General features: G+C 36.6%; 1 protein-coding gene across 1 annotated transcript in view; it reads right to left on the bottom strand.

Annotated features, from left to right (window-relative positions):
* Positions 1 to 898: 898 nt before the first annotated feature.
* The window catches only part of LOC126236681 (protein takeout-like), a 90,692-nt gene continuing 77,187 nt past the window's right edge, over positions 899 to 14,403 (bottom strand). Inside the window, exon 6 of the mRNA XM_049946170.1 lies at positions 899 to 2,197. Within this exon, the coding sequence (XP_049802127.1) occupies positions 2,043 to 2,197 (155 nt within the window). The 3' untranslated portion in view covers positions 899 to 2,042. The remainder of the gene's footprint in view (positions 2,198 to 14,403) is intronic.

The raw sequence follows: 14,403 nt of genomic DNA, 5'->3' as shown, positions 1-14,403 counted from the left end.
GATGTGTCCAATACTGATTTACCAAGTAAAGTTCATTGTTTCCCAATTCTTTTGTTTCTCCTGTGTCTTCCTGTATTGCTGTAAAAGGTCCATTACAACGAGTTACTTGTTTTCTTTGATGAAAATAATTGTATCATCTTAGGGATGTACCATTCATCCATCTGATATTATTCAGTTTTGCTTTTTTTTTCTGATTATGTTTCAAATTAGTGCTCTGTACTTCAACTGAGCTGTTGTCTCTTAACTGTTTCAGATCAGTATCAAAACTGAAATTATCATGTGTTAATAATCTATGCAGAAAATAGTAATTGGTATTAAATTAGATTAGATTAGTACTTGTTCCATAGATGATGAATACGACACTTTGTAATGATGTGGAACGTGTCAGGATAATAAAAGGTGTCTATACAAGATATTACATTACACAAAATATTACATGACACTTAATGTTTTTAATTTTTTGTGAGGGTTGGGGAAATTACCCACTTAGTATATCCAAAAATTCATCTAATGAGTAGAAGGAATTGCCATTAAGAAATTCTTTTAATTTCCGTTTAAATGCTATATGGCTATCTGTCAGACTTTTGATGCTATTAGGTAAGTGACCAAAGACTTTTGTGGCAGCATAATCTACTACCTCTATCTTTTTCATAGCAATTCAGGTTTCACTGATGTGGTTTCATTGATGAAGATTTTATGTAGTTTTCTTGGCAAGAACAATTATAATTAAGTGCATAAAGAAAGAGATCTGTGTCAAGATTGTCTAACGATATGAATACTGTTTGGAGTCTAGCGATTTCTTGAGAACACTCTCTGAACTTAGTCTTTTTATATAAAATAGGCAATGTGTTAGGGTTTTTGGAATGTTCCTTTGTGTCCCACATTTCATAACACATACTGAGGCAAGGAAATGTTCCTTTATTAATTAAGTTATAAATACACATGGGTTTCATATCACATATATAAAACATATTTATATACATTTGTATCAACTATATATTATAGCAATTTCGAATTTACATTTTAGACATCCTGCAAAAAATGTATTTTTTGAAAGGAAGAACTGCTTTAGCAAATCACCGTGATTACGTGCAGAATTGTGAGTTTGGTTAGTCATAAGCCTCTGAATGAATATTGCTCACAATGTCTCGCATTTCTTTGTTTATAAAAAAATTAGGTAAGGTACCTGAAGGACACAAGCGCAAGGCAAATTTCCGAAATTTATAATATTCTTTTCATTCACCTTTTCTTCAATGTGTGAGGAAGCATTGGTCGACTAACATATGCATAATCAATTATGAAATACTATAAGTCTTAACAGACATCACTCTGTGTAACTTTTAGCACTTTACTAACTTCTGCACGTTAGTATCTTAAGGTGATTCTTCTCTAGCTTAAAAAAAAGCTGTACAAATTTACATTTTTATTTACACGATAACTTAGAACGGGGCAGTAATGAAATACCCACTTCAGTCTATATCCGTGGACTCACATATCCCTCTATCCTATTTCAGATGTATCTGAGGATGTATAATAATAGAATGTCATCATATGATTAAAATATTTGAGAGTTGTGCGAAATGACGATCGTCCAAATCTGTTATTTTCCAGTTTGTAAGAGCTAGTATTGTTGTTCAGTAACCAAATGGAACAATGAACGTCTTCTGCATTCAGTCACCTTTACAGGTATAATTACTTATTGTAACTGTATGTACAAATAGTTAAAATGTTTCTAGGCATTTCGAAGAAACTGCAGTCGCTACATTTTTGTAGGACATCAATTGTTTCTGTAATTTGCACTGCTCGGAATATTGGGATCGGCAGTACATTTGTAGTGACAACGTTTGAAGAAAGGGGAAAGTGGGGCTTGATCGAGGTGAGAACGGAGATGGAGAGAGAGAGGGGAGGGGGAGAGATAGAGAGAGAGAGAGAGAGAGAGAGAGAGAGAGAGAAAGAGAGAGAGAGAGAGAGAGAGACCACATTGGCAGTAGGTGGACGGGCGCGAGGTTGGAGCATGTCGTTGCAGTGGCGGGTGCCCTGGCCTACTCGTCTGGGAAGAGCAGGTTGAAAGGTATCCTCGCCAGCACTTTGTTCGCCTCGTTCCTCATCACTTTGTCCCAGCCCTCATTGGCAAACGGCAGCAGTTCAGTGTACAGCACTGGCCAAAATTCGTTGGCAAATGCCAGTGCCGCTTTGTCTGAAACAGAATGGCTTTGCATCAGTAAAACTCTCTTGGTTTCTATCAAACAATTCATCCATTTGTTTCATTGTTTACTTATTCAATTTTCATTTTGGAGCGCTCTTGAATCAGGAAGCTTAATCTTCAAATTCTTTAATCAAATTACATATGTGTATCACTGCTTGAACAGTTGATGTTAAGAAATGATTATTGTAGTGCGGTAATAATGATAAGAGAAGGAATAAAAACAATTTCAAAAAAATGCAGATCACAAGCAAAAATATTAATTTTTGGCAACTGCAGCAATCAGAGGATATAAGGGTGAAAAGGCAGTGACAGCGACTGCAGGTGATAAGAAAGAGAAAAGACAGTGTTTCAGTAGATGATTGCTTGAGTGAGGTGAAGATGAATGAGGTTAGTCATAGTGGACTAACCTGTTGACAACTTAACTGGAAAGTTTGCTGTTGATCCCTAGGAACAAGAATTCAGTTTTAGATCAAAGAAAAATAAGAAGGCTGTATGAGCTGAGCAGAATACAAGACAAATGAAAGTAACACAATATCTATGATTCAATGTGCAAGATTTGTAAGCTAGTGGCACTACAGTCCTGGGTTGAAGAAATGTGTGAAATCTCTGTGATATGTACATCCTAGTGACACATCTGTTTGTGTATTTGTTTGCCCCATAAATGAGTTTTTGTATTTTCCCTCACTAATGCAGAATGTAAAAAAAGAACTATATTACATACATGGACAGCTAAAAAAAAGCTGTGTATGTGAATAACTAAAAACTGCATAATTCATACTTTGATGTCAAATTACACAAAATAGAAAAATGGTTATGTCAAGTATGGAAATAAGCATTTACTACTTACTAACAAACTATAGCATTGAAACTATAATGAGTTACAAACTATTCCAATTGGATTATACTCATATGGGTTCCAGTCAATCTTTTACTACGTATAAGTAATGTTTCTTGAGTGTTTTTCTTAGTGTGTCTCTAAATCTATTCTAGTTTACACATAGATTGTAAAATAACTTACTATACATGAATACCTCTATGTGTCTGACACTACCATGAGGCTTATGCAAATGCTTTTCCACTTTAAAAATATTATTTGAGTAGTGGTTTGGTGTTGGTTCACTTTGATGAATGAAACAGACATTTTGAAGGATATACATACAAGGTACTGGTAAGACATTTGGTTCATGTAATAGGTTGTTGGTACTAGAGGGTAATGAAAATTCCTTCATTATTTTCATACATACTTTTCTGCATTAGGAATATACATCTGTAATTCACACTCCAGAAACAGATACCTTATGAGATGAGTAACTACACCAATGAAATCACATTATTTTGAGCATTAATTGTTTTGACTTGGTTCAGGAAATAAACTGTAGTGAAAGCTACTTCATCTGCTTGAAAGTCTTTATTTATGTGTAAGGTATTTTAAGGTGTCCTCTGTCCATATACTTAAGTTTTTTTTTACTTTTCTTAGTTGATGAGGGTATTGTCAATGACTATACAATCAATTTCACGTGGTTACTGTCGCAAGGAAGTAAAATTTATGTATGCAACCTTTGCTTTGTTCAGTAACACTTTCCTGATATTAAGGAAACTTATTGCCCTGTGACTGGTGTTATCAATTATTTCTCTTAGTTCTTCTAGCAAGTAATTAGAGGGGACATTTGTGTCACCACCAAAGATTATAAGCAATCCATTGTTAATGTAGCTTGAAGGTGATCAACAAGAACTATAGAGGTAAGTGGACTGAGTATTGATCCCTGTGACATTTGTTTGCTGGACTGTACAGTTTCCCCATTTTGTAGTGTAATTACTACTCTTTGTTTTCAGTCTTTGTATGTGACCCTTATCCCATAACTTAGCATTTTTAGTAGTAGTAGTAATTCATGGCCTATGAGATAAAATGCCTTGGCGAGATCCAGCACTAAGTGGAGCACATATTTCATTTAACAAGGAGTGTATGACACCATAACAGACGTTCCTCTACTGTAGCCAAACTGTTGTTGACTTACTAGGCAGATAAAAAAATTAAAACCTGATCATATATTGTTTTGTCAATGGTCTTTGAGAGATTTGGTAAGACAGATGTATACCTATAATTATTTTTTTGAATTTTAAACAATGGAACAATTTTTGCTGCTTGAGACCATTAAGAACTGGCCTGATTGAACAGTTAATTATGTCACACAATGGAGAAGATATAACAGGCCACATTTGTTTTAACACATTGTCAGATATAACATCAAAGTGACTTAAGTGTGAATTTTATATCTGTTTTATAATTTTCCTAGGATAATAAGAGAAGCAATGGGTAGTCATGAAGACCTTGAAATCCAAAATTCTTCTAGCTTCTCTAAAATAGCCTGGAAATTAAATAAATGAGAACAGAAAAGGTTCACGTATTAAAAAATATAAATATAATACTAAAAGAAATTGGGATGAAGTGACAGGCTCGCAACAACTGGAGGGAGGAACACTGATTTTACTATCCCTGCTACTTCCAAGCATTGTGACACTGCAGCTGTATTGACTAAGACAATTTGTCACCAATGTTAGTTAAATGAAGGTTTAAAACCTGTGATATTGGCTTAGGATTGGTTATTTTAGCTTCTAAATGATTAATAAATATAATGACTCATTCTTGGATTTTAATCCTACAGTATTATTTATAGTTCATCATGTGGCTCTAGCTGTGTTATTTCAGTTTGTTATAAATTCTCGGTTATATATTTTCTTGGACTAAGAATTAGAAGTTTTATTAGCTGTTGAAGTATCCAATATATTCAGAATGACAGAGTGTGGTTTAAAAGAGACTGAATTAACTGTCTGATTGGATGTAAAAATGTAGCATATTATTGCAAAACTGATGATAAAAGTGGGGGAGTAGTAAGATATATAGACAGAAAAGTAGGGGACTGGACCACACAAAAGATCTCAAATTGCACAGATTTTTACTTTGTAGCAGAAGTAGTACAAATGAAGTTCACAGAGGTAAAATATCTTTGAATAGGAATATATCGATCATCTATCTCAAGTGTTGAAAGATTTTTATTAGAAGTTGATGTGCTCCTACATAAAGCCATGAAGAAATACATTTATTTCTATAGTAATAGTAGGTTTCTCAAATATAGCTTAGCTGAAAGACAGTGGCTACACAAGAAGTTTTCATAATATTATGCGGGCATTCATTTTCTTGTAAAAACTTCAATAACATATATAGAAATATCAAGTACATTAACGGTCCATATTCTCTCAAATACACCTAGAGACAGACAAAATTTCAGGTTGTGAATACCGTTATTGCAGATCATTTTGGACGCAAAATTGAACTGAAAAAGGATATAAGCAGTGAGGACAACATAGTGACTAAATTTAGTCAAATTAAACTTTTTGCCAAAATATGAAAAGTGGAATGATGTATACACAGAAGCCAGCAAAAACACCACATAGATCTAGCTTGTTCTAAAATACACAGAAATACTTGGATTAAACCACTCAGAAAACGGTACATCATAAAAATTTTAAAAATGGGGGGTCAATTGATTGAGCACAGTGATAATAACTAGTAAGATAAAAGGGATGACAGTCATGTGGCTTACAAGTGCAAGAAGAAAGCATAAACTAGGATAATAAGAGAAGCAATGGGTAGTCATGAAGACCTTGAAATCCAAAATTCTTCTAGCTTCTCTAAAATAGCCTGGAAATTAAATAAATGAGAACAGAAAAGGTTCACGTCTTAAAAAAATATAAATATAATACTAAAAGAGATTGGGATGAAGTGACAGGCTCGCAACAACTGTGTAATATTTTCAATCAGCATTATATTGCTATAGTGGAGGAACTTCTGAAACGAAACATAACAGAAGCAAAGAGTATGGAAAGTCCCAAAAGGGTGGCTGAGAGTTTATACCTACACCTTACTGATGAACTGGCAGTTTAAAAAATAACTGGAGCTCTCAAAAATAAAAATACAGAGGGTCTGGATGGCACATCAGCAAAAATTGTTGAAATACTATGCTAGCTATTTTTCAAAGCCTCTGACATTCCTGATAAATTTAGTAATGAAGGAAGAAGCGTTCACAAAATGATTAAAATGAGCAAGATGGTGCCAGTATTTAAAGGAGTGGAAAAAGAAGGTCCAGGAAACTATAGGCACTGTGCTAGTTTCCTTTCAAAGGCTCTTAAATTCCTGATCAATTCAATAATGAAGGTAGGAGTGTTCCCAAAATGTCTACAAAGGAGCAGGTAGTGCAACAATTTAAAGCTGGCGTAAAAAGAGGTCCAGAAAACTGTAGTCCCATAACAATCACAACTGGTCCCTCTCAGTAGAAGCAGTGATTAAAGATAGAATTATAAACTTCATAGGAAAACAAAACATCCTAAATGGAGCACAACAAAAGTTTAGAAAGGAGAGATGCACTAAAACTGCATTGGCGAACTTCATAACATCTACATCTACATCTACATCTATACTCCGCGAGCCACCTTACGGTGTGTGGCGGAGGGTACTTATTGTACCACTATCTGATCCCCCCTTCCCTGTTCCATTCACGAATTGTGCGTGGGAAGAACGACTGCTTGTAAGTCTCCGTATTTGCTCTAATTTCTCGGATCTTTTCGTTGTGATCATTACGCGAGATATATGTGGGCGGTAGTAATATGTTGCCCATCTCTTCCCGGAATGTGCTCTCTCGTAATTTCGATAATAAACCTCTCCGTATTGCGTAACGCCTTTCTTGAAGTGTCTGCCACTGGAGCTTGTTCAGCATCTCCGTAACGCTCTCGCGCTGACTAAATGTCCCCATGACGAATCGCGCTGCTTTTCGCTGGATCATGTCTATCTCTTCTATTAATCCAACCTGGTAAGGGTCCCATACTGATGAGCAATACTCAAGAATCGGACGAACAAGCGTTTTGTAAGCTACTTCTTTCGTCGATGAGTCACATTTTCTTAGAATTCTTCCTATGAATCTCAACCTGGCGCCTGCTTTTCCCACTATTTGTTTTATGTGATCATTCCACTTCAGATCGCTCCGGATAGTAACTCCTAAGTATTTTACGGTCGTTACCGCTTCCAATGATTTACCACCTATGGCATAATCGTACTGGAATGGATTTCTGCCCCTATGTATGCGCATTATATTACATTTATCTACATTTAGGGAAAGCTGCCAGCTGTCGCACCATTCATTAATCCTCTGCAGGTCTTCCTGGAGTACGTACGAGTCTTCTGATGTTGCTACTTTCTTGTAGACAACCGTGTCATCTGCAAATAGCCTCACGGAGCTACCGATGTTGTCAACTAAGTCATTTATGTATATTGTAAACAATAAAGGTCCTATCACGCTTCCTTGCGGTACTCCCGAAATTACCTCTACATCTGCAGATTTTGAACCGTTAAGAATGACATGTTGTGTTCTTTCTTCTAGGAAATCCTGAATCCAATCACAAACCTGGTCCGATATTCCGTAAGCACGTATTTTTTTCACTAAACGTAAGTGCGGAACCGTATCAAATGCCTTCCTGAAGTCCAGGAATACGGCATCAATCTGCTCGCCAGTGTCTACGGCACTGTGAATTTCTTGGGCAAATAGGGCGAGCTGGGTTTCACATGATCTCTGTTTGCGGAATCCATGTTGGTTATGATGAAGGAGATTTGTATTATCTAAGAACGTCATAATACGAGAACACAAAACATGTTCCATTATTCTACAACAGATTGACGTAAGTGAAATAGGCCTATAATTATTCGCATCTGATTTATGACCCTTCTTGAAAATGGGAACGACCTGTGCTTTCTTCCAGTCGCTAGGTACTTTACGTTCTTCCAGAGATCTACGATAAATTGCTGATAGAAAGGGGGCAAGTTCTTTAGCATAATCACTGTAGAATCTTAAGGGTATCTCGTCTGGTCCGGATGCTTTTCCGCTACTAAGTGATAGCAGTTGTTTTTCAATTCCGATATCGTTTATTTCGATATTTTCCATTTTGGCGTCCGTGCGACGGCTGAAGTCAGGGACCGTGTTACGATTTTCCGCAGTGAAACAGTTTCGGAACACTGAATTCAGTATTTCTGCCTTTCTTCGGTCGTCCTCTGTTTCGGTGCCATCGTGGTCAACGAGTGACTGAATAGGGGATTTAGATCCGCTTACCGATTTTACATATGACCAAAACTTTTTAGGGTTCTTGTTTAGATTGTTTGCCAATGTTTTATGTTCGAATTCGTTGAATGCTTCTCTCATTGCTCTCTTTACGCTCTTTTTCGCTTCGTTCAGCTTTTCCTTATCAGCTATGATTCGACTACTCTTAAACCTATGGTGAAGCTTTCTTTGTTTCCGTAGTACCTTTCGTACATGATTGTTATACCACGGTGGATCTTTCCCCTCGCTTTGGACCTTAGTCGGTACGAACTTATCTAAGGCGTACTGGACGATGTTTCTGAATTTTTTCCATTTTTGTTCCACATCCTCTTCCTCAGAAATGAACGTTTGATGGTGGTCACTCAGATATTCTGCGATTTGTGCCCTATCACTCTTGTTAAGCAAATAGATTTTCCTTCCTTTCTTGGCATTTCTTATTACACTTGTAGTCATTGATGCAACCACTGACTTATGATCACTGATACCCTCTTCTACATTCACGGAGTCGAAAAGTTCCGGTCTATTTGTTGCTATGAGGTCTAAAACGTTAGCTTCACGAGTTGGTTCTCTAACTATCTGCTCGAAGTAATTCTCGGACAAGGCAGTCAGGATAATGTCACAAGAGTCTCTGTCCCTGGCTCCAGTTCTGATTGTGTGACTATCCCATTCTATACCTGGTAGATTGAAGTCTCCCCCTATTACAATAGTATGATCACGAAACTTCTTCACGACGTTCTGCAGGTTCTCTCTGAGGCGCTCAACTACTACGGTTGCTGATGCAGGTGGCCTATAGAAGCATCCGACTATCATATCTGACCCACCTTTGATACTTAACTTAACCCAGATTATTTCACATTCGCATTCGCTAATAACTTCACTGGATATTATTGAATTCTTTACTGCTATAAATACTCCTCCACCATTGGCGTTTATCCTATCCTTGCGGTATATATTCCATTCTGTGTCTAGGATTTCGTTACTGTTCACTTCCGGTTTTAACCAACTTTCCGTTCCTAATACTATATGCGCACTATTTCCTTCAATAAGAGATACTAATTCAGGAACCTTGCCCTGGATACTCCTGCAGTTTACCAATATTACGTTAACTTTTCCTGTTTTTGGTCTCTGAGGACGGACGTTCTTTATCAACGATGATAATGTTCTCTCTGGTAAGCCGTCAGGTATTTTATCGTTTCGCCCAAGGGGGGGTCCCTCTAACCTAAAAAACCCCCGTGTGCACGCCACACGTACTCTGCTACCCTAGTAGCTGCTTCCGGTGTGTAGTGCACGCCTGACCTGTCTAGGGGGGCCCTACAGTTCTCCACCCAATAACGGAGGTCGATGAATTTGCAACCATTATAGTCGCAGAGTCGTCTGAGCCTCTGGTTTAGACCCTCCACACGGCTCCAAACCAGAGGACCGCGATCGACTCTGGGCACTATGCTGCAGATATTAAGCTCAGCTTGCACTCCGCGTGCGATGCTGGTTGTCTTCACCAAATCAGCCAGCCGCCGGAAGGAACCAAGGATGGCCTCAGAACCCAAGCGGCAGGCGTCATTCGTTCCGACATGTGCTACTATCTGCAGCCGGTCACACCCAGTGCGTTCAATAGCTGCCGGAAGGGCCTCCTCCACATTACGGACGAGACCCCCCGGCAAGCACACCGAGTGCACACTGGCATTCTTCCCCGACCTACCCGCTATTTTCCTGAGGGGCTCCATAACCCGCCTAACACACGTCACTGAGGCCCTGGATCATCAAAAGAAAGTATTTACTGTGTACCTAGACCTCTGAAAAGCTTTTGATTGTGTCTGTCATAAAATTTTCTAGAGATACTGGACTGCTCTGGCAGAAGAGGAAAAGCTGTGAATGATAAAAACAATTTGTTGAAAACAACAAATGTGCTGAAATAAAATACAAATCCACACATACAAAGAAAAATTTCCACTCTGATACTCTGCAGATAAAATATTAAGTAGTCTTGTCTATAAATGATATGTCCACTGCAGTAAATGAAAAAGTGATTAGGCACACCAATGACACAACATTACTTCTATGTAGTGACTCAACGAAGAATTTGGAAATGCGAGCTTGGGAGAAGAGGCAAATGGAGACTGTTACTTTAGATAAAATAATTTACTGATCGGCAGGAAACAAACAATGTGCCGAAAATTAGAAACAAACAGTACTAATAGCTCAGGGGACTGTATTCTCACTATTGGCGATGTAGACTTAAACAAAGTGGACAGTAATAGGTTTTTGGAAATAGAAGTGAATAAATTTCTGATATAGGAAAACCACATTGATAAGATATTTTCAAAAATAAGTACAAATATATTCTTAATGAAAAAATGTGCTACCCAGTGTACACAAAAACCTTGCTAAAAATGTACCACACATTTATCTTCTCACATGTATTGTATAGTATACCAATTTGGGATGGAGCAGCAGATATGTACATCTAGAGACTTTTAAAATTTCAAAAGAAAGCCATTAGATGTATGACAAAATTAACACCATGTGAATCCTGCAAAAACACATACAAAGAATTTAAAATATTAACACATATGCAGCAAAAGGTAGAAAATGACTGATATTGACTCTACAAACTCAGGAAGCTAATTTTATAACAAACTGCCACTTAGCATGCAGAGCACAAAGGAACTGAGCACCCTCAAAGGAAAACTGAAGGAACATCTCATCTCTGGACATTGGTATAAGGTGAACAGTAGTTGCAGGCAGATCAATAAGAGAAATGTAAATATAGGTGGAAATGGAGTAAATCAGTTCCTTTTGCATGTGGAAGCAAAGTTACTGAAAGAAGGAAAGGAAAACAAAGTTCAGTGCTGAAAATACAGAAAAAAAGCTTATTTTGTGCAAATGTCATTTAAATGAGTTTTGTCTACACATAAATATCTAAATTTTCTGCAGTACAGATAAAAATAAATTACCTAAAAACTAGTTTCAGTTTATATAAATGTATTTTACTATTTTCAGCCATATATAGCAAAAACAAACAACTTAACTTTTCCTTTTGTATCCCATAGTGTTGTGTAAATTAATGCATCATACTAGCATATACCATCACTGAAAGTTGCTATATTATCTGTTAACATTATATAAAAATTATTATTGTGTATAAGTGACAAATTTAGAAGGAATTTGTTCTGTATAAAATGGGCAGCATGACATGTACAATATCATTATGAAATATGATCAATTGAGAAAAATGAACGGTAACTATGATTTTCCTAAGCATTTTCTAATACTGTTGGAATAAGCATCAAATGATTTTTATGATGTGTTTTTATTCTGAATATATAGTAACCTCTTATTTTTGCAGTATGTGTGTTTAACTGGGGTTATCAAGTAGCTGTAGCTTTTATGTTTTTATTTTATTTTAGGGCATTGATTTTAATGTGAAGGCCACATCATAATAGTTCTGTAGTGCTCTAATGGGAACATCCACCTTTTACATCCAATATTACTAGTGGAGTAAACAAATTGCCAGTCTATTGTCGAAAGTAAATTCATCAGCTTAGTTACTTTGTCTGTTGATTTTCAGTCTTCTTTAAATCAGATTACTTACAAATTTTGATCAGACAAAGTACTGTATTTCTGCCTTGTGAGGCATTGTCTAGATATGTAAGAAAATTTAGAATGGTTTATATATTAAAATTTTCTACCAGTCAATGCATACAGTGAATGTCTACATTGCTTACATAACCTACACTACATCCCTTTCTTTACTGAGTCGAGTTCTCATATGTAGTGAGACTGATTTCTTCCTTTTCACAAACTGTTTAAATGTTATGTGGTTGTGGTAAATAGCTCAGCTTCGTCATAGTCATTCTCAAGGTTATACTAACAACATTATCAAAAGAAGTGTATACCAGAAGAGTTTCTATTTTACACACCTTATACTTCTGTACTGAATAAACTCTAGTGGTATAAGGTGATTAATTTGTGCCACCAGGTCCTTATATGTTCAAAACCTTAATACTATTCTGTCAAGTAGTGAAGTTGTAGTGCAATAATGCTTCTGATTTTTAAAATTACCTGCATGAAAACTGTGCTTTCAATTAAAATTATTGATTAAAATTTTTACTGGGCATTCCATGGACAAAGGAAATTGTGCTTAGGTCTATTCTGAATCTGTGACCATTTATAACAGGGATTGTGGATCACAGAAAAAAGTAAAGGTTTGGGACATAATCTGCACTTTGATATGAGATTTTCACAGAATGACTAATGATAACTGATGGACAACAACATGTAGCTTGTGGTCTTTTGTTAACCACTTTGACATTTTAGCACTGGATTAGCTTTGCTGTGATAATTTAGTCCTTCATTTCGATGACTAGATGGTCATAACACGGCCACAATATCATAAATAAATGGTTCAACAATTTAGAATATGCGGTGTTAACACTCTTAATATAAGAAGTTAAAGAGATAATCAGGAAGCAGACATGAACATGCTAAAGTTAGTTGATCACTGTGTTACTAGCCAAGTAGAGAAACATGGTGGAAGAGAAATATATAAATAGATTGCATTGCACTGCATATATTCATCGTATGCAGTGGTTGATAGTAAATATTAATACAGAAACCATGTTATGAAAGGACATATTCTATTAAAAGATGACATAAAATTAACATAATGAGTTTGGTAGCAGTGAAAGAGAAATAAACAGGCTACATGGAGAATCAAAGAGGAGATGTAAATGAAAGTGAGTAACCAAATTAAGGGTGAAGATTATAAAAGAAATTAGAATTGTTACTAATGTGTATGTAACACCAAAAATACACTGCTGTGAGCAATATAGTGAAATAATATGTCCACTCAGATCTGTGCCACAAAACATCTCTATCAGGCTCAGAACAGATCACCCCCATCAGCTCTAAAGCACAACATCACAAAATTTAGGATATATGCGACAAGACTGAATATCTAACATGGTACATAAAAGATTGAAAATTTAATAGTCATGGGAGAGTTTAATATATCAGTGTGCAAGGTAAATGAAGTATGAGTATGTTACATGTTAAAGCATGGTAATGGATGAAGAGACATGCTTCTTAAATTCTGCATTTTCTTTGAAATACAAAATTCCTCTTCTTCTAATAGCGAAAGAACAGTAATTATACTAGGAAATCACACTGAACGTCAGCTACTGTAATGGATGATAGTCAGACAATACTTTGAAGATAAAAACCTAGAACTGGAAAATGTATGGAATAAGACAGCTCTGCAGTTTGATAGTCACACGTATAATCTGGTAATAATATAATGTGCAAAACAACAGAAATAAAATAATTGTAATGATCAGTTTGCCTTAGGCAAAATTAAATTCGGCACAGATCTTACTCTTAAATTTAATTTTATAAAAGGACTATTTGCAGAAAATATATATTCATTGAACATAGATCTAGTTACATATGTGCAATTTATTTATGTACTTTGTCAGATCCTGACAGGTTAGGCAAAACAGCAAGTACCTACTACAAAAATAGTTACAAGTACATAATGGCAGTATCATGTACCTCTGATTGACTGAGGCTGACAATCTTTGCTGTCTGTATGCAGTGAATGCAACCAACAAAACGCCATTGGCAGATTTCTATGTTTAAAACTGATAAGAACATATTCATAATGAGGAAACATAATGGCTGATGAAGAAAGTACTTCAGCTAGACAAAATGAACCAACTGTAATAATTTGGTTATAGTAGGGAGAGTTGGTATAGGTTTGAGAGATGGATAGATGTTGTACCATAATCACATACAGTCCTGGAAATGGAAAAAGGAACACATTGACACCGGTGTGTCAGACCCACCATACTTGCTCCGGACACTGCGAGAGGGCTGTACAAGCAATGATCACACGCACGGCACAGCGGACACACCAGGAACCGCGGTGTTGGCCGTCGAATGGCGCTAGCTGCGCAGCATTTGTGCACCGCCACCGTCAGTGTCAGCCAGTTTGCCGTGGCATACGGAGCTCCATCGCAGTCTTTAACACTGGTAGCATGCCGCGACAGCGTGGACGTG

Source organism: Schistocerca nitens, chromosome 2 (genome assembly GCF_023898315.1).
Source record: "Schistocerca nitens isolate TAMUIC-IGC-003100 chromosome 2, iqSchNite1.1, whole genome shotgun sequence".
Taxonomy (NCBI): domain Eukaryota; kingdom Metazoa; phylum Arthropoda; class Insecta; order Orthoptera; family Acrididae; genus Schistocerca; species Schistocerca nitens.
The sequence above is the reverse complement of the archived record's forward strand: the minus strand, read 5'-3'. Positions and strand labels throughout refer to the sequence as shown.